At 38.6% G+C, this 20725-nt stretch overlaps 1 protein-coding gene across 1 annotated transcript in view; it reads right to left on the reverse strand.

The window, feature by feature from the left end:
- Positions 1-10496, reverse strand: part of SERAC1 (serine active site containing 1) — a 32010-nt gene extending 21514 nt beyond the window's left edge. The window contains exons 1-4 of the mRNA XM_037820515.1: positions 10035-10496; positions 8725-8875; positions 6935-7076; positions 5069-5163 (exon numbers count right to left, since the gene is read on the reverse strand). Of these exons, the coding sequence (XP_037676443.1) occupies positions 5069-5163; positions 6935-7076; positions 8725-8861 (374 nt within the window). The 5' untranslated portion in view covers positions 8862-8875; positions 10035-10496. The remainder of the gene's footprint in view (positions 1-5068; positions 5164-6934; positions 7077-8724; positions 8876-10034) is intronic.
- Between the last annotated feature and the right edge of the window lie 10229 nt (positions 10497-20725).

Here is a 20725-nt window from a genome sequence, read left to right on the forward strand (position 1 = left end):
TACTGTGGTGATGGATGCACAGCTATATGATGGTACCATGGGCAAGTGATTGTACACTTTGGATCTTTGGATAATTGTACAGTATGTGAACAATCTCAATTTAAAAAAAATTGGAAAGGAAAAAAAAAAAGCTTCAACAAATAAAAGCCTAGGGCCAGATGGCTTCACAGGAGAATTCTACCAAACTTTCCAAAAAGAACTGACATCCCCCCAATCCTACCTAAACTCTTTCAAAAAATGGAAAAAAATGGAACACTACCTAACTCATTTTATGATGCCAACATCAATCTAATCCCAAAACCAGATAAAGATGCCAGAAGAAAAGAAAACTACAGGCTAATCTCCCTAATGAATATAGATGCAGAAATTCTGAACAAAATACTTACAAATGGAACCCAAAAAACACATTAAAAAACTAATACACCATGACCAAGTGGGGTTCACTCCAGGCATGCAAGGATGGTTCAACATAAGAAAATCAATGTATTACAACATATTAATAAATCAAAAGGGAAAAATCAAATGATCATCTCAATAGATGCTGAAAAAGCATTCGACAAAATTCAGCACTCCTTTTTTGGAAAAAAGACTTCAAAAGGTAGGTGATGAAGGAAACTTCCTCAATATGATAAAGGGCATATATGAAAAAGGCACAGCCAGCATAGTACTCAATGGTGAGAGGCTGAAAGCCTTCCCTCTAAGATCAGGAATGAGACAAGGATGCCCGCTGTCACCACTGTTATTCAACATTGTGCTAAAAGTGCTAGCCAGAGCAATCCAACAAAACAAAAAAAAAGGCATTCAAATTGGAAAGGAAGAGGTAAAACTGTCATTATTTGCAGATGATATGATGTTATATCCAGAAAACCCTGAGAAATCGATGACACATCTACTTGAGCAAATAAACATTTAGCAAAGTGGCAGGAGGCAAGATTAATGCCTATAAATCAGTAATGCTCCTATGCACTAGAAATGACCTAACTGAAGACACTCAAAAAGAGATTCCATTCTCAATAGCAAGTAAAAAAAATCAAGTACCAAAGAATAAACTTAACCAAGGATATAAAAGACCTCTACATAGAAAATTACATAACTTTACTAAAAGAAATAGAAGGGGACCTAAAGATATGGAAAAATATTCCATGTTTATGTATAGGAAGGCTAAATGTCATTATAATGTCAATTCTACCCAAACTGATCTACAGATTCAATGCAATTCCAATCAAAATTCCAACAACCTACTTTGCAGACTTGGAAAAGCTAGTTATCAAATTTATTTGGAGGGGAAATATCCCTCAAATTGCTAAAAACATTCTAAAAAAGAAAAACAAAGTCAGAGGACTTATCCTTCCTAACTCTGAAGCTTAGTATAAAGCCACAGTAGTCAAAACACTATGGTATTGGAACCAAGACAGACATATTGATCAATGGGGTAGAATTGAAATTTCAGAAATAGATCCCCAGATCTACGGTCGACTGATTTTTGATATGGCCCCCAAATCCACTGAACTGGGACAGGACAGTCTCTTCAACAAAAGGGACTAGGAGAACTGGATATCCAGATCCAAAAGAATGAAAGAGGACCCCTACCTCACATCCTACACAAAAATTAATAAAGTGGATGAAGGACCTCAATATAAGAGACAGTACCATAGAACTCCTAAGAGATAAGGTAGGAAAACATCTTCAAGACCTAGTATTAGGAGGATGCTTCTTAGACCTTACACTCAGAGCAGAAGCAACTAAAGAAAAAATAGTTAAATAGGAATGCCGCAAAATTAAAAGCTTCTGTACCTGAAAGGAATTTGTCAAAATGGTAAAGAGGCAGCAAACTCAATGGGAAAAAATATTTGGAAACCATGTATCTGATAAAAGACTATCTTGCATATATAAAGAAATTCTACAACTCAACAACAATAGTACAAACAGCCCAAATATAAAATGGGCAAATAAATGAAAAGACATTTCTCTGAAGAGGAAATACAAATGGCTAAAAAATACATGAAAAAATGTTCATCTTCACTAGCTATTGGGGGGTTGCAAATCAAGACCACAATGAGATATCATCTCACACCAATTCGAATGGCTGCCATTAAACAAGCAGGAAACTACAAATGCAGAAGTTCTGGAGAAACTGGAATTCTTATTCACTGCTGTGGGACTGTATAATGGTACAGTCACTCTGGAAGACAGTTTGGCGGTTCCTCAGAAAACTAGATATCGAGTTACTCAACAATCCAGCAATTTCACTTTTTGGTATATACCCAGAAGATCTAGAAGTAGGGACATGAACAGATATTTGCACACCAATGTTCATAGCAGCATTGTTCACAAATGCCAAAGTTGGAAACAATCCAAGTGTCCTTCAACAGATGAATGGATAAACAAAATGTGGTATATACACACGATGGAATACTATGCAGCAGTAGGAAGGAATGAGGTCATGAAATGTGACAACATGGATGAACCCTGAAGACATAATGCTGAGTCAAATAAGTCAGACACAAAAAGACAGCTATTGTATGTTACCACTAATGTGAACTCTGTGAAAAATGCAAGATAAGTGTCTTATAGTGTAGAATGTATGGGACCTAGAGATAGAACCTAGTGATAGGGGAACAATAATAGGGGAACAAAAATCTAGTATATGTACAGACGTGATAATGAGGGTGAACTTAATGGTATGGGAATGCTCAGGAGTGACTATGGTTTGTTAATGGGATTATAAGTATCAGTGATGTACTGAAGGTGAACATGTTCATAAATGGTTATTTAAAAGTAAGTAACCCACAGAGTACCACCACAAATCTAAATAAGTGTTAGCATGATATACTTACAAGGTATGACACTGCTGCAGAGGGTTAACAACACAGCGGTATGGAAAAACTACCCATTATGTATTAATGATTATATTTAGTAGGAATATCTTACCAACTCTACACTAATAGTAGGGATGAATAATTAGCAGCTGATAAGAGCTCTGGGGTATATGATGTTATGATAATTCTTTAAAGTTGAGAGTGATGATGATTATACAACTAAGCAAAGATAATGTAAGAAACTGACTGTTTATCTTGGGATAGAATATATATTAAGTGAAATTAGGAACCCACTACTTAATAAATCAAGCCCTTGACTTGTGACTTGCTCTTGTGAAATTTAGGGTTGTAAATAGGAGGCTGAGACCTCGTATAATTATGCCTAAGAGGCACCTCCAGGGAACCTCTTTGTTGCTCAGATGTAGCATTTCTCTACATATACCAACTCAGCAATTAAATTCATTAACCTCCCTCCCAGGGACATGACTCCCAAGGGAATGAATCTCCCTGGCAATGTGGGACATGATTCCCAAGAATGAGCCCTTCCATGGCAGCAAGGAATTGAAAATACCTACTTGTCCAAAGGGGGAAAAGAAAGAAAGGTAACAAGCTGAGGTCACAGTGGCTGAGAAATCCCAGATAGAGTAGAGAGGCTATCCTGGAGGTTTCTCTTATGCAAGCTCCAGCTACACATCCCAAATGACCACAGCAGGCCATGCCTTTACCAAAAGTAGTCCCCAAATACCTAGGTCTCTACCTGAGATTCTATAAAAGATTCACTCACTAAGTTTTATCTTTCAGAAACTTAAATCCACCAGAGTGTTCCTATGCCAGACAAGTCCTAAAACCCAGAGGTAACAGCCTCTTTAAGAACACCTATCAAATGCGGCCCCCTTCCCTATACTGTCAACACTCCCTTTCAATATGAACAAGTTAGGGTGCTCACTGCCTAGATAACCCTGAAGATGGAGAAAGAGATTAAGTGTGAGGAAGGTGTAGCAACAAATAAGGTAATATTGAACAAAGGTCTATGAATACTGAAACTTTATATAATTATATCTACTTTTGGATGCTGGGGTGTTGGAATGGCTGGAAGGAGGTAAATGACATGGTGGAACTGTAGCCTATAGCATCCTTTGGGATTTGCTCTATAGCTGCTCATTGAATTGTGCCTTGAAGGTGTTCACCTTTCTGTATATTGCTTGTATTGCATAGTAAGGAAAGAACTGAGACTATGGAACTGTAACCCATAACAGCTTTTGAAATTACCTATATGACTGCTTGTTGAGCTATACATCGAGAGATGACAGCTTTCTGTATATATATTTTACAATAATGGAAATGGTCACATGTGGAACTGTGACCCATGACATTCTTTGAGATTTGCTCTCTACTTGTGAAATCGTATTTTGAAAGTTATCACTGTCATGTATACAGGTTTAAAGTTCACAATAAAAAAATTATTTTAAAAAGAAATACTAGAAAGCTATTAGAATCAGAATTCAAAATAAATCATTTTCAAACTGAAAGGGAACATCAAAATTAGTCTAGTGGTTTCAAACATTTTATCTATAGAATCCTTTCTTCAAAATAGCTCTTCAGAGCTATATACAACATATGACATACCACATACCACCAGGTGAAAAGGGGATAGAGACCTGGAGGCTTGCCTGCTTGTCCTCAGCACCTAAGTAAGGTCTGTTTCAGACAGCATCGTTTGATTACACCGATTTAAACCAACTCTCTAAATGTGTAGACAAAGCTTCCCAGACAAGTGACTTGTGTATGTTAAAGGTCACCCAGTGAGTGAAAGGTAGAATCAGGCTACAATCTGGGTCTTATAGCCCACAAATCCAGTGCTCTTTCCTATCTATACAAGAGACCTATATTGCTTAGCATCCTTTTCTTCTCTTCCTTTTGCTGATACGATTGTGAACACAAAAGGAAAAAGCATCACTTTTACTTTTGGTAGAAAAGGACCCTTTGCTATATAATCCATGGTCTTTAGTATTAGAATAGATGTAAATGAACCATGTCAGGAGCCCAACACTGACAATTTATCTAAGCCTTATACTATGTGGTTGGTTGTTTATATTTAACTCCCTCTAGAAGGAAGAGGAAAAAGGTTAATTTTCAGAAGAGAATCCTGTCTGTGGTATTAAAAGATAAAAATCAGCTCCCACCCCAGAGGATCCACTTGTGACCTTGAACCTTCCCCTTCCCCACAGTCTGAACACTTTTCTCTGTACCTTTCCATTGGGCATCTTGCTCTCCAGTCACTAAGGCTTGTGTCATACTCCACAGATATAATTCGAAGAGCAGGACAGTCTCTTGCTAACCATGTCTAAGTAAAATAAAAGGTAGAAAAGAAACATAGATTAATTCCCACACAGAATTTCATAACTTTCTCCATACAGAATTTCATAATTAAAGGCCTCTTATGATAGTGATAACTAATTAAAGATGGCATTGGAATAAAATTGGAAGGTGACTGTGCTGGTTTGAATGTCTTAGGTCCCCCAAAACGCCATTTGCTTGGATGTAATCTTGTGTGGGCAGACGTACCAGTGTTGATTAGATTGTAATTCTTTGAGTGTTTCCATGGAGATGCGACCCACCCAACTGTGGGTGATGACTCTAATTGGATAATTTCCATGGAGGTGTTACCCCACCCATTCAGGGTGGGTCTAATTTAAATCACTGGAGCCATATAAATGAGCTGACAAACAGAAGGAACTCAGTGCAGTGGTGAGTGACATTTTGAAGAGGAGCTAAGCTACAGCTATAGCCAAGAAGGACACTTTGAAGAATGCCCAGGAGCTGAGAGAGGAGCTGCAGATGAGAGACAGTTTGAAGACGGCCGTTGAAACCAGACTCTTGCTCTGGAGAAGCTAAGAGAGCACAAACGCCCCAAGAGCAACTGGAGAGTGACATTTTGAAGAGGAGCTGCAGCCTAGAGAGGAACGTCCTGGGAGAAAACCATTTTGAAACCAGAACTTGGAGGAGACGCCAGCCATGTGCCTTCCCAGCTGACAGAGGTTTTGCGGATGCCACTGGCCATCCTCCAGCGAAGGTACCCAAATGTTGATGCATTACCTTGGACACTTTATGGCCTTAAGACTGTAACTGTGTAACCAAATAAACCCCCTTTATAAAAGCCAATCCATTTCTGGTGTTTTGCATCCCAGCAGCAGTAGCAAACTAGAACAGTGACTATAAAAGCAATTCCAAATTTCTGAAAGATTGGCTTTAAAAAAAACAATTCTAACATTTTATCATTTTTATGTCTCTGATCACAAAGTTGTGCCAATATATTATTAAGACAACACAGGTTCCAAGAGAATAGACTCAATTTTAATCTGCTATGGCCAAAAGCAAGGCTTATTTTTAAAGTCCAGATCAAATCAAATTAGTTTTTGAAAGATTTTAATAGAAAAATACTATTTCCAGACCGAGAGTACAGTCTAATGGTTAAGAGTTTGGACCTCAGAACTCAAAGATACTGTTAACAGTTACAGCTTCTGCCGCTGTGAGCCCTTTGTACGTCAAGGTCACCAGAGAGAAACTATAAACAATTCCTTTTATTTGACAAAAGGCATTTGTGAAGGTAAGAAGTACACATACACAGCTTCTATTCTAAATGAGCTTTAAATTCCATCTGATGCATTCATTCCAGAGGTAAAGCTCTTTGGAAGAAATAATGTCAAAGAAATCCCACATAAATTTTACTCTTTCAAAGTCATTCTATTTTTACCATTACTGAAACAACAGAATTAGCTATTATGAATATAATTATGTTCCTAATATGTTAATTTTTTTACATTGTTTTTAATGGATGTGAACTATCACTGGCCCTTGGTCACTTTATTTTTCACTTAATGGAATATTCTCTTTTAGAGTCACAGACTGCACTTTAACCGGAAATGACATAACGTGGGGTGGGGCAAGCCCAGCTGTTAATGTAACACTAGACATGTCCCCATGGGAAAGAAGACATGCATGGAAAAAAATCGTAGTAAAAAAAAGAAAAAGAAACACAAAGAGTACGTCAAAGGCCAGTGGCACTGTGGGGTGTCATGGATAAAGGTGGCCTACTAGAGTTAGCTGCTCCTTACCTTGGGCCAACACGTCGTATACCTATCTTCATCCTCAGACGCCTTTTCAATTAAAACCTGATCACAGTCCTGCTGGCGCCACGTTCTAAATGCTGCTCCCATCAGGCCATGAATGAAAAGGACATCGGCTTTAATCGGCTCACTAATTGGGGGAGAGAGTTTTAAAATGAAGCAGAACAAATGCATTACTGCTTTGGTAAAAGTCTACACAGCACTCTCTGATGGTGCTTTAACAGGTTTACATAACATAGAATAAAATTTAATTAAGGCTAGCTTTATACAGTTCACTGAGGAACCCTAAAAGGAGTTTTTGAGCAAGACACACATGGAGCTCTAGTAAAATGGAAACACCTTAAAAAAAAAAAAAAAAAAAGAAGACACCTATCACCAATCAGACCAACCAAATCAACTGCAAGTTTAGTGATCAGTGAAGTGACAGATGTCAACGTCCTATTAGCCTCCAAAGAATTCCATGAGAATATTCCACAAATCAATAAAAGTATTTAAGAAATTAAATAAGAGTATTAATTCTTCTTATATACATAATATAGTTTCAAAGTCAGTACACATTAAAGAGATTTCTATATTCAAGGAAAATGTTTATCAGAAATAGAGTAAATGAGATTTTAAAGTAAATTTCTTTAGATATATTTCTAAAATTGTAGATAATCTATTATTTGCAAGCTATTTATGGTATACACACAGCTATACAACACACATATAAAAGACATTACCATAATGTTTTATTTACAAGTTGGAATTAACCAGATAATACAGTATTCAAAAGAAAAAAAAAGTTTTTGTAATTTTCTCAGCTATTTTTTTAAATGTGCCTGACAAATATCCAAGAAATACATAATATTTTCATTGTGGTCCTTTTTATATTTATTGTCACAGCAATGACACAACTGGAAATAGTGAACAAAAATACCCTTCAGAAGCAGCATGAGTCAAACTGATTAAAATTTACTCCTTTAACAAAAGATTATGAATACTGAATCTTTATATAAAATTTTTTTTAGATACTAGGGTATTAGAATAGCTAGAAGAAAAGAACTGAAACGGTGGAACTGTAACCTATAACATTCTTTGAAATATGCTCTATGGCAACTTGTTAAATTATACTTTGAAAGTTATCACCTTTCTGTATATATATTTCACAATAAGGAAATAATTGAAACTGTGGAACTGTAACCCATAACATTCTTTGAAATTTGCCCTCTAACTACTTGTTACATCATACTTTGAAAGTTATCACTGTTATGTATATATGTTAAATTTCACAATAAAAAAATATATTAAAAAAAACACAAAAAACTTACTCCTGCCAATGGCTGCTTTTATACCTGGCTTAAACTTTCTCGCCAGTCCCTTGAGTTCTAGGCCTGAGCTAATTTGGCTGCTTGTATACAATAATGCCTTATCTCCTTCCTATTGGCATTCTACAGTCCAAATCATTTATTAACCCAGATGCAAGTGAAAAATGCCTTGAAACAAAGAAATATGCATTACAAAATGTAAGTATAACACATTATGCAAGGCGAATGAAACAACCTTTAGGAAACTCTGGATGTAAAATAACCCTGACAAATTTCCTAGCTGGCATACTTTTACGAAAACCTTTAATTCTTCCTAGGTTATTATGGATAAGTTGTTTCAGTAAATAAGGTATTTTACTTATTTATAAGGTATTTAACTTAGTTAAATTATGCAGAAATAAAGTAAAAATTTAAGTCCACTAGGCTTTCCACACCCAAAGGGGAGGAGGCTGCTGCGGCCTGCTTTCTCACCTTGTGCGGTACTGGGGGTGTAGCACATAAACGCCATCACGATATTTTTCTTGCACAGTTTCTCGGTCTAGATTAGCCAGAGTTCTGGCAGCATGTGAAGCCTCCATAATGTGTTGAGATTTCATTGCTTCAGCCATTATGGAAACCCAGCCTGTTATAAAAAAAAGAAAAAAAAACAAAAAACAAAAAAACATCTCCTGAATACAGATGCAAGTATGTCTCAGATTGTTGAAAGGTTTTTATTTTAATTTTTTTTTCACTTTTTATTTTGAAATCATTTCAAACTTACAAGACAGTTGCAAAAAATAATACAAACCCCATCCAGATAACTGCAACACATACCACCCCCACCCCAACACCCAGGTCCACCAATTTTGCCATTTTGTTGACTTTGCTGTTCCTCCCCCCTCCCTCCCTTCCTTTCTTTTTCTTTCCCGCGCTCTCTTTATCTTCTGATCCTCTGAGAACAGGCTGCACACATCATATTCCTTGAACACATAATACTTCCACATTCCTTTCCTGCAAACAACGGTATTCACTTACGTAATCAGGTTAAGTGGAGTTATCAAGTTCAAGAAATTTAACATTGATGTAAAGCTGTTTCTATATATATATATGTTGATATGTGTATATATATACATATACACATTCTATATTCCAATTTTTTCTTATGTCTCAATAATGTCCTTTTGAGCCTTTTCTCCTCCATTTGTAGAACCAATTCAGTATCAAATATTGTATTTACTTTTCATGATCTCTTTAGTTTCTTTTTTAACTGAGGAAACAAAGACACAAGAAAAATCTTCCCATCCTAAACCCTCCCAAGCATACCAGTCAGTGAGATTAATCACAGTCACAACATTGCAACACCCCCCTCCATACACACCGTCTATTATAACATTTTCTCTTTACCCCAAACAGAAGCCCTACATTCATTTTGTATTAACGCTCCATGTCCTCTGCCCCCCACCCCTGGTAATTGTCCTCTATTTTCTGTCTCTAGGAGTTTGCATATTCTCTGATATTTTCTTTGTGGTTACCATGGGCTTAAACTTAACATCCTCAATCTATAATAATCTCATTTGATTTAATACCAACTTAACTTAAATAGTATACATAAACTATGTTCCTATACTCCTCCATCTCTCCACCTTTATGTAGTTCTCGTCACAAATTACCTGCTTATAACATTATGAGTCCAAAACCACTCATTTATCATTACCTTTTGTACATTTGCCTTTTAGATCATGCAGGAAGCAAAAATTGGAGTTACAAACCAAAAATACATTAGTACTGGGATTTTTATTTACCCGTGTCAATATCTTTACCAGAGGTGTATATTGGTATATGCCTGATGGTGTATGTCCCATAGATTCCTCAGGCTCTGTTCACTTTCCTTCATTCTTTTTTCTTTCTGCTCCACAGGCTGGATGATTTCAATTTTTCTTATCTTCAACTTTACTGAGTCAATTCTTCTGCCAGCTCTAATCTGCTGCTGAACCCTCCTAAGGAATTTTTAGTTTCTGTTACTGTGGTTTTCAGCTCTGTTTGGTTCTTTTTCATTATTTCCATCTCTCTAGAGACATTCACTTCATGTTCACCTGTTGTTTTCCTGATTTCCTTTAGTTCTTTGTCCATGTTTTCCTTTAGCTCTTTTGAGCTTATTTAGGACCACCATTTTTTTAGTCTTTTTCTGGTACGTCCCAGGTCTGGTCCTCTTCATTGTTGGTTTCTGATGCTTTAATCTTCTCCTTTGCCTGGGCCATCACTTCCTGTTTCTTTGTATGTTTTGTAACCTTTTGTTGAAACCTGGACATTTTGATATTTTAATATATTATCACTGGAATTTAGACTCTGAGGTGTCTGTTCCTTAAGCTGATAACCAGGTTTGTTTGTTTTTTTTATGACAGAGCTTTCTTAATGCCAGGAGCTAACAAAAGAAAAGAAAAGAAAAGAAAAAAGAACACGTTTCCCAATCTTTGCAGATTGACCTGAGTACTGTACTCTCATTCAGGGCACATCCATAAAATCAGTTTAGAGAACAGCTCCAGGTCAAAGCAAAGGGGCCTCCCTGGTCCTTTCTGAGCATGCATGTGTCTTGTCTTGAGCACGTGCATGTGGCCCTAAAGATTCTCCCATTTATACAGATAGGAATGTCACCTCTTCCCTAGGAAACAGTTTCCTCACAGTACCAGGCACTGCACTCTATGTCCTATAGTCAGCAATCCCTTACCCTGGGCAGTACAACCTGACCGTTCTCCCACAGTGTTCTGTTGGAGAGCCCACTGTGTTGCCTTCCACACACAGGGCAAGTTTTGAGATGGTGAGTCCCTCAGGGCACCACCAGACAGACTGGGCCAGACATACATGCTCCCAATATGTGCACAAGGGCTACTCACTCCCTCCGGAACCAGGACCAGGGATCCACACAGGGAGTGCGGGTGTGCTCCACGCCAAGCCAGTTGAGGGGATGGGGAAGGGTCAGTCAGGGCACCATGAGATCCTACCACTTTTAAGTGGCCTTTTTTCTTGATTTGATGCTTGCCCTGTTACTGCAGTCCTTTAACTGTTTTTGGCACTTTGATAAACAGTTTTTGTTGGTTGTTCGTGGGGGAACGGAGCCCTGAAGAATCTCACTCCAACATCTTGACTGGGGCCTGACTGCTCATTCTGAGGGCGGTTTTTAACTGAAAAGGGGTGAGAGAAAGCTAAATTTCAGCATATCTGTCGTGAATGGAGAAGCCAGTCTACTCCAGCTGCATTCTTCCAGAGATCCCTGAGTATCAAGGCAAAATACCGTGATGATTCCTGACCAGAGAGAGACCCTTTGAAGGATCTCAAAGAAAGTAAGGAGGGAGGATTCAAAAGCCATTTTCTCATTTAGAAAGTATAACAGAAGATGCAGTTACTTGAAACGAGGTAAAAATCATATTTTGCTTTTAGCAAGAATTGTAAAATGCAGTGTGTTAATGTTAGTTACTTCATCCTGATCAGCAATCTCTTTAGCAGCCTCTAACAGAAATAAGGAAATGAATTATTTCTTTAAAATGAATTTGCTTGATAGAAAGAAATCTTGTAACACCTGGGGTTCAAGAAGGAAAATCTATTTTTTTAAAGGGAGACATTCAGAAAAAGCCTGGGCACTATATACAGTATGATTTAATTTCAAATTGTTTTCATTTGTTTATCAAAACCATGTATTACTTTACACACATAAATATGTATAAAAGTACATGTGGAAATGGATATAATAATGGAGGAGAAAAGGCTGAAAAGGAAATTATTGGGACATATGAAAAAACTGGAAGATAAGACTTTAAGCTTTACGTCAATGTTAAATTTCTTTAACCTGATAACTGTAAGATGGTTACATAAGTGAATCCTTGTTACGTTCAAGGAGCATTTATAAAACCTACTCTCAGATGTTTAGGAGACAGACAGACGGATGGATGGATGGATATTTAGGTAGATAGAATGGCATGGCAAAAAGGGGCAAATGTTAAATTGGTGGACCTGGGTATCTGTGGAGGGTGTACACTGCAGTTCTCTGTATGGGTTTTGTATTATTTGTGCAGCTGTACTGTAAGTTTGAAATTATTTCAAAATAAATGGCTTAAGAAAACAATGCATGTGCACGCACATACACACACAAAATACACATGAAGATCTGGAAACAAACTCAAACCAAACTAACAAATACTCATTACCTCTTAGGAGAAATTGGGGCAGGCTCTGTAAAAAAAGGTGGGTTTAAATTTTTTGGTGTACCTATGTTCTCTGAAGCATTTATGAGAGGAATCTGTTCCTATATTATTTATTTTTTAAGTTAATTTTATTTATCAAATAAAAAACATTTCTAAACAAAGCAAAGCAATGGGAAAAACAAATGTCCTGAAATAACTTCATTTATGTAACGAGGGGCTGGCCGGAGCACACCAGGAGCTGGAGGCCAGTTCTGAGCAGGAGGAGGGAACACCAAGGAGAGGGAGGTGGTCTGTCTCCTAGGAAGTAGAGGAGGCACCAAAACAGGGGAACTCCTAGGCCAGTAGCAAGCACAAGCCCACAACAAGACACAGGCCCAGAAAACAGGAGCCTACTCTTTGCATTCGCCTTGCATTCCTGATAGGAGGGCTGACACTCAAGAAAATCTCTGTCATATCACCAGCTGGTTACAAACTCAAGAAAGACATCTCTGGGAAATAAATCCCAGAATTAACATATTGAAATGTTGAAATGTACAGTATGCAACAGATTGTAAGACAAATAAACAGGAAATGATGGACCATCAAAGAAGAGGATTAAAACCCAGACAACACCAGTGAAGAAAAACAAACTGTGGACATAATGGACAAAGACTTTTAAAATTTGATCTTCAATATGATCAAGGAGGTGAAGGAAAATACAAAGAAAAAAACTAAAAGATATCAGTAAAACAATGAATGAACAATATGAGGATCTCAGTAAGAGACAGAAGTTTTAAGGATGAACAAAAGAGAACTACTGGGACAGAAGGCCACAATAACAGAAATGAAAAATTCCCAGGAGGGTTTCAGCAACAGATTGGAGCTGTCAGAAGAAAGACAACACAATTGAAATGAGTCAGGCCGAGCAGAAAGAAAAAAGAATTATAAAAAACAAAAGTAGCATTATGAGAAGATGAGAAAGTAGAGGGCTCTAGGACTCAGTCCTTCCACCAGAACAAATATTAAACAGGCAGGAACTGTCTGAAACAACTATTTGAAACTCCAGAGGCCAGAAGAACACTGTACAGCATCCAGGCTGAAAAGCGGGAGGAAGAGGCTGGTAAGTTACAGTAAAGACCAGTAACTACTTCTCTCGGTGCAGCAGCTACTGGCACCCATCCCTCATTCTCATGGCAGGCCACCCTGGGGTCCAGCCCATGAACAGCTCAGTGACAGAAAGGGATGTAAAAATCCTCTTCTCCAAGATCAGGGGTGGACATGACAAATCACTGATTGCAGCTTTTCGTTAGCCACTTCAGCTCACTGGGGGCCCAGGTCTGAAGGCAGCCACTGTTTCAAACTGCCCTGGACAAAGGCAGTAACAGAGGAGACTTGGGGACATTGCACTTCCTCAGGACTGGAGGGGAAGACTGACTGGGGTCTGCATTTGCTGGGAAGGCCAAGAAAGCATGGCTTTGGGGAGCCATGGAAGAAGCTCTTGGCACCCTCCCTGACCCCCTCCCCAGGGCACTCTGAAGCTAGTCTGTGCCCCCTTCATGGGCCCCACGCTGGTTTCAGCTGGGAAAGACTGACTTGGGAACCTCCTCTCTGATATGCCCCTACTCCCAGAATTTGCCTTCAAGGCAAAAGCAGCTTGAGACAATGAAAGCAATGTAAGAAACTATAGCCAAAACAGTACAGGGCAAACGCTTGCCTGCTTTAAACAAACGGGAGAGGGAGGTCTCTCTCCTGGGAAATGGAGGGGACTTTGAAACACCTGTGAACAGAGGAACTCCAAAACAAGTAAGAAGCCCAAGCCCAGGACAAGACACAAGCCCAGAAAAGACAGGGAGACCCCTGCACACTGTAGTGCCTTGGGCGGTCCTTCCTGACAGGAGAGCTATAACTCAGGAAAATTCTGTCTTATCACCAACCAGTTAAAAAAAATCAAGAAACAAACATCTCAGGGAATAAATCCCAGAGTTAACATTTTAAAATATTAAAATGCACAGTGTGCAACAAAAGAGTACACAACAACAAAGAAACAAGAAATGACAGCCCATGCAAAAAAAGAGGATAAAATTCAGAAAACACCAACAAAGACAACCAGGATGTAAAAATACCAAACAAAACCTTTTAAAAATTGATCTTATAACACTTTTTAGGTTTTAATGTATTGAAATAGCTAGAAGTAAATACCTGAAACTATCAAACTTCAACCCAGTAGCCTTGATTCTTGAAGATGATTGTACAACAATGTAGATTACAAGGGGTGATGGTGTGATTGTGAAAACCCTTTGGATCACACTCCCTTTATCCAGTGTATGGATGGAAGAGTAGAAAAATGGGGACAAAAACTGAATGAAAAATAGGGTGGGATGGGGGGGATGGTTTGGGTGTTCTTTTTTACTTTTATTTTTTATTCTTACTCTGATTCTTTCTGGAGTAAGGAAAATGTTAAAAAATAGATTGGGGTGATGAATGCACAACTATATGATGGTACTGTGAACATCTGATTGTACCCCATGGATGACTGTATGGTATGTGAATATATCTCAATAAAACTGAATTAAAAAAATAAAAACTAAAAATTTTTTAAATTGATCTTAAAAATGCTCAAGGAGATGATGGAAAATGCAGAGAAAGAACTAAAGGATAATAAGAAAACAATAAACAAGCAATATGAGAATCTTAGTAAAGAGATAGAAAGTTTAAAAAGGAATGAAAAAGAATTACTAGAGTTGAAAACCAAAATAACTAAAATGAAAAATTCCCTGGAGGGTTTCAAGAGCAGAATGGAGCAGGTAGAAGAAAATATCAGTGATTTTGAAGACAAGACACTTCAAATGAGTCAGTCTGAAGAAAAGAAAGAAAAAAGAAATATAAAAAGTGAAAATAGCCTAAATCACCTCTAGGACACCATCAAGCATATGAATACATGCATTAAGGGAGCCTCAGAATGAGAAGAAAGGGGTAGAAGGAATAGTCAAAGAAATAATGTCAGAGAACTTCCCAAACTTGGCAAAAGATGTGAAAATGCACATCCAAGAATCCCAAAGAATACCAAGCAGGATAAACACGAAGAAAAATACAGCCTGTCATAAACTTATCATACTGTCAAATGCAAAGGACAAAGAGACAGTTCTGAAAGCTACAAGAGAAAAGCAACATGTTATGTATAAGGAAGTCCCAATTAGATTGAGTGCTGATGTCTTATCAGAAACCCAGAAGCAAGAGGGCAGTGGGTGGAAATACTTAAAGTGCTAAAAGAAAATAAATGCCAACCAAGAATTTTATATCTAGCAAGACTTTCGTTCAAAAACGAGGGATTGAGACGGAAGAAGATGGCAGCATTGAAAGGAGTGGAAGCTAGTTTGTCCCCCTGCAACAACTAATAAACAACCAGGAACAACTAGTAAATAATCTGGAATAACTGCAGGAGGAAAACGTGACTGTCCACTCATCATACGCCAACCTGAATTGGGAGGAATGCCCAAGATTACAGGATAAAATCTGTAAGTAAAACCTGCGGATCCAAGCCAGGAGCTCCCTCCCCCCATGGCCCAAACTGCAAAGCCTCGTAGTGCTAGAGAGCAGCACTCTCCCAGCAAGCGAATATAGCTCAGCTGAGCTCCAACTGGGGTTTTAATTAACAAACGTGGACTGCTCAGTAAAAGATACGAATCCCCAACAAGCAGACACATGCTTTTGGTGACTGACCTTGGAGAGCCGGAAGGGTGGCCACAGACTGGCCCTGAAGGGGGCTTTCTGTCCCTGTTTTGGCTCAATGGAGAAAGCCTCAGCCATTTTCATTTCCCAGCACTCTGACCAGACAAGGTTGGAGAAAGCACAAGCAGAGAGTCTATTGAAATGTAAATGACCTCTCCCTAGGGGGTATATTTTCCCTAAGAGGAAGAAGGTAGTGCCAAGCTCTACTACCCGGCTTCCATTCAGAACCAGACTCCAGAGCCTGGGGGGGGAAACAGCCATGGGCCACACCTTCTTATACCAGTCTAGAGCTATAGGCTGACAGGTGCCACCTGCTGGGCAGAAAAGCACAATGACTTGAGGCCTCACAGGGTGTACCGATCTTCTAAGACAAACCCTCAGGGAGATGTGATACTATTACCTCCTGCTGAGACCTGAGCCTGTTTGGGTCTGAAAAAACCTAATTGGGGTAGCCAAGGAAATCAGATGCCTAGACAACAGAAAACTACAACCTACACTAAGAAAAATGAAGTTATGGTCCAGTCAAAGGAACAAACTTACATTTCAACTGAGATACAGGAATTTAAACAACTAATACTAAATCAATTCAAAAAGTTTAGGGAATACAAGGCAAAGAGATGAAGCATATAATGAAAACACTGGGCATATATAAGGAAGAAATCTAAAGTTCAAAAAAAAAAAAAAAACAACTGGCAAAATCTATGGAAATGAAAGGCACAACACAAGAGATGAAAGACACAGTGAAGACGTACAACAGCAGATCTCAAGCGGCAGAAGAAAACACTAAGGAACTGGAGAACAAGGCACCTGAAAGCCTACACACAAAAGAACAGATAGGGAAAAGAATGGAAAAATATGAGCAATGTCTCTGTGAACTTAAGGACAAACAAAATGCAGGAATGTACGTGTCATTGGTGTCCCAGAAGGAGAAGAGAAGGGAAAAGGGACAGAAACAATAATAGAGGAAATAGTCAATGAAAGTTTCCCATTTCTTATGAAAGACATAAAATTACAGATCCAAGAAGCACAACGTACCCCAAACAGAATAGATCTCAATAGGCCTACACCAAGACACTTAATAATCAGATTACCAAACGTCAAAGATAAAGAGAGAATCCTGAAAGCAGCAAGAGAAAAGCTATCCATCACATACAAAGGAAGCTTGATAAGACTATGTGTGGATTTCTCAATAAAAAACCATGGAGGCAAGAAGGAAGTGGAGTGATATATTCAAGATACTGAAACAGAAAAATCACCAACCAAGAATCCTATATCCGGCAAAACTGTCCTTCAAATATGAGGGAGAGCTTAAAATATTCTCTGACAGACAGTGAAAGTTTATGAACAAGATACCTGCTCTACAGGAAACATTAAAGGAAGCACTGCAGACAGAAAAGAAAAGACAGGAGTGAGAAGTTTGGAAAACATTTTTGGGAGATAGCACAGCAATGTAAGTACACTGAACAAAGATGATTGTGAGTACTGTTGAAAGAGGAAGGTTAGGAGCATGTGGGACACCAGAAGGAAAGAGAAAAGATAAATACTGGGACTGTATAACTCAGTGAAACCTAGGGTGCTCAACAATTGTAATAAAAGGTACAAATATGTTTTTACATGAGGTAAAACAAATGAATGTCAACATTGCAAGGCACTAAAAATAGGGTGGGATTGGGGGGAAAATACAATCAATGCAAACTAGAGACTATAATTAACAGAAACATTGTGTTATGCTTCCTTTAATATAACAAAGGCAATGTACCAAGGCTAAATGCATATAGGGCCAGGGGGGAACATGGGGAAAGGGTATGGGACTCCTGGCATTGGTGATGTTGTCTGACTCATTATTTTAGTTTAATGCTATCCTTCCTTTTGTTGCTTTCTAGCTGTCATGTTTTGTTTTTTTTCTCTCTCTCTCTTTCTTTTTTCTTTTTCTTTTGTCTCTCTGCCTTCTTTGACTCTTCCTCCTCCTTTGTGGAAGAAATGGAGATGTCCTTAAACAGATAGTGGCAATGGTGCTGAATACATAAATATGTGACTAAACAGGGAACCAAAGATTGTTTACTTAGGACAGAATGTGTGAACAAAACCATCTTTAAAAAAATGGGTTGATGAAGAAACTTTGAGGGCACTATATTGAGTGAAATAAGATAGACACATAAGGACTAATATTGCAGGGTCTCACTGATATGAACTTATTATTATATGTAAACTCATAGACATGAAATATAAGTTACCAGGATATAGATCGAGGATAAAGAATGGGGAGCAGTTGCTCATTATGAACAGAATGTTCAACTAGGGTGAACTTATACGTTTGGAAGTGGACAGAGGTGATGGTAGCACATTGTGAGAATAACTAACAGTGCTGAATGGTGTGTGAAGGTGGTAGAAAAGGTAAGCTCAGAGTCACATATGTCATCAAAAGGAAAGCTGGAGGTTAAAAGATGAGAATGTATAAAAGTGAATCTTGTGGTGAACAATGTCCGTGATTAACTGTACAAATATTAGAAGTCCCTCTCATGAACTAGAACAAATGTATGACAATATAACTAGAAGTTAATAATAGAGGGGCACATAGAAAAAAATATATACCTACTGCAAACTATATAATACAGTTAGTAGTATTTTAACATTCTTTCATCAACAGTAACAAATGTACAATACCAAAACTATGAATCAATAATGGAGGGGGGGATGGTTAGTGGTATAGAAGGATTGACATTTCCTTTTTTTGTCTTTATTTCTTTTCTGAAGTAATGAAAATGTTCTAAAAACTGAAAAAATAAATTAATTGTGGTGACGGATGCACAGCTGTATGCTGGTACCATGGGCAACTGATTGTACACTTTGGATCCTTGGATAGTTGTATGGCAGGTGAAAAAGCTCAATAAAAACTAAAAAAAAAAAAAAATTTTAATGAGGGATTGAGACATTCTCAGATAAACAAAACTGAGGAAATATCACCACTAGATCAGCCCAGAAACAATGCTAAAGGGAATTCTTTAGACTGAAAGGAAAGGACACTGAACAGTGGTTCAAAGCAGCATAAAGAAATAAAGACCTGTAGTAAAGGTAACCATTTGGGTAATTATAAATGCCAGTATTATGGTAGTGTATTGTTTGGTATGTAACTCCACTTCTTACTTCCTACAGGTGCTAAAATGCAAATGCATAAAAAGTAATGATAAATCTATGGTTTTTGGACAGAGTACAAAGATAAGTGGTACCAAGTACAAAAAAAAGTGGGGAATGGAGGGGTATAGAAAAAGTATATGTGTATGCTACTGAGGTCTAGTTGGTATTAAATCACATATGATTGTTTTATATTTAGGATGTTAAATATTCACCCATTGGTATCCACAAAGAAAACAGATGAAAAGTATATACAAACAGAAATGAAAAAGGACCCATCATGGTACAATACCAAAAAATTAAACAAAAATGATAGTAGACGAGAGAGGCAGGGCAAGATGGCAGACTGGTGAGCTGTATGTTTTACTTACTCCTCCAGGAAAGTAGGTAGAAAGCCAGGAACTGCGTGGACTGGACACCACAGAGCAATCTGACTTTGGGCATACTTCATACAACACTCATGAAAACGTGGAACTGCTGAGATCAGCGAAATCTGTAAGTTTTTGCGGCCAGGGGACCCACGCCCCTCCCTGCCAGGCTCAGTCCCGGGGGAGGAGGGGCTATCAGCTCCGGGAAGGAGAAGGGAGAACTGCAGTGGCAGCCCTTATCGGAAACTCATTCTACTGATCCAAACTCCAACCATAGATAGACTGAGACCAGACACCAGAGAATCTGAGAGCAGCCAGCCCAGCAGAGAGGAGACAGGCATAGAAAAAAAACAACACGAAAAACTCCAAAATAAAAGCAGAGGATTTTTGGAGTTCTGGTGAACATAGAAAGGGGAAGGGCCCTGAGGCGCATATGCAAATCCCGAAGAAAAGCTGATCTCTCTGCCCTGTGGACCTTCCCTTAATGGCCCTGGTTGCTTTGTCTCTTAGCATTTCAATAACCCATTAGATCTCTGAGGAGGGCCCTTTTTTTTTTTTTTTAATCCTTTTTTCTTTTTCTAAAACAATTACTCTGAGAAGCCCAATACAGAAAGCTTCAAAGACTTGCTATTTGGGCAGGTCAAGTCAAGAGCAGAACTAGGAGAGCTCTGAGACAAAACGCAATAATCCAGTGGCTGAGAAAATTCACTAAACACCACAACTTCCCAAGAAAAGGGGGGTGTCCGCTCACAGCCATCATCCTGGTGGACAGGAAAAAATCCTGCCCATCGCCAGCCCCATAGCCCAGAACTGCCCCAGACAACCCAGTGTGACGGAAGTGCTTCAAATAACAGGCACACACCACAAAACTGGGCGTGGACATTAGCCTTCCCTGCAACCTCAGCTGATTGTCCCAGAGTTGGGAAGGTAGAGCAGTGTGAATTAACAAAGCCCCATTCAGCCATCATTTCAGCAGACTGGGAGCCTCCCTACACAGCCCAGCAGCCCAGAACTGCCCTGGGGGGACGGCACTCACCTGTGACATAGCACAGTCATCCCTCAACAGAGGACCCGGGGTGCACGGCCTGG

This window comes from Choloepus didactylus, chromosome 2, assembly GCF_015220235.1.
Source record: "Choloepus didactylus isolate mChoDid1 chromosome 2, mChoDid1.pri, whole genome shotgun sequence".
NCBI classification, from domain to species: Eukaryota; Metazoa; Chordata; class Mammalia; order Pilosa; family Megalonychidae; genus Choloepus; species Choloepus didactylus.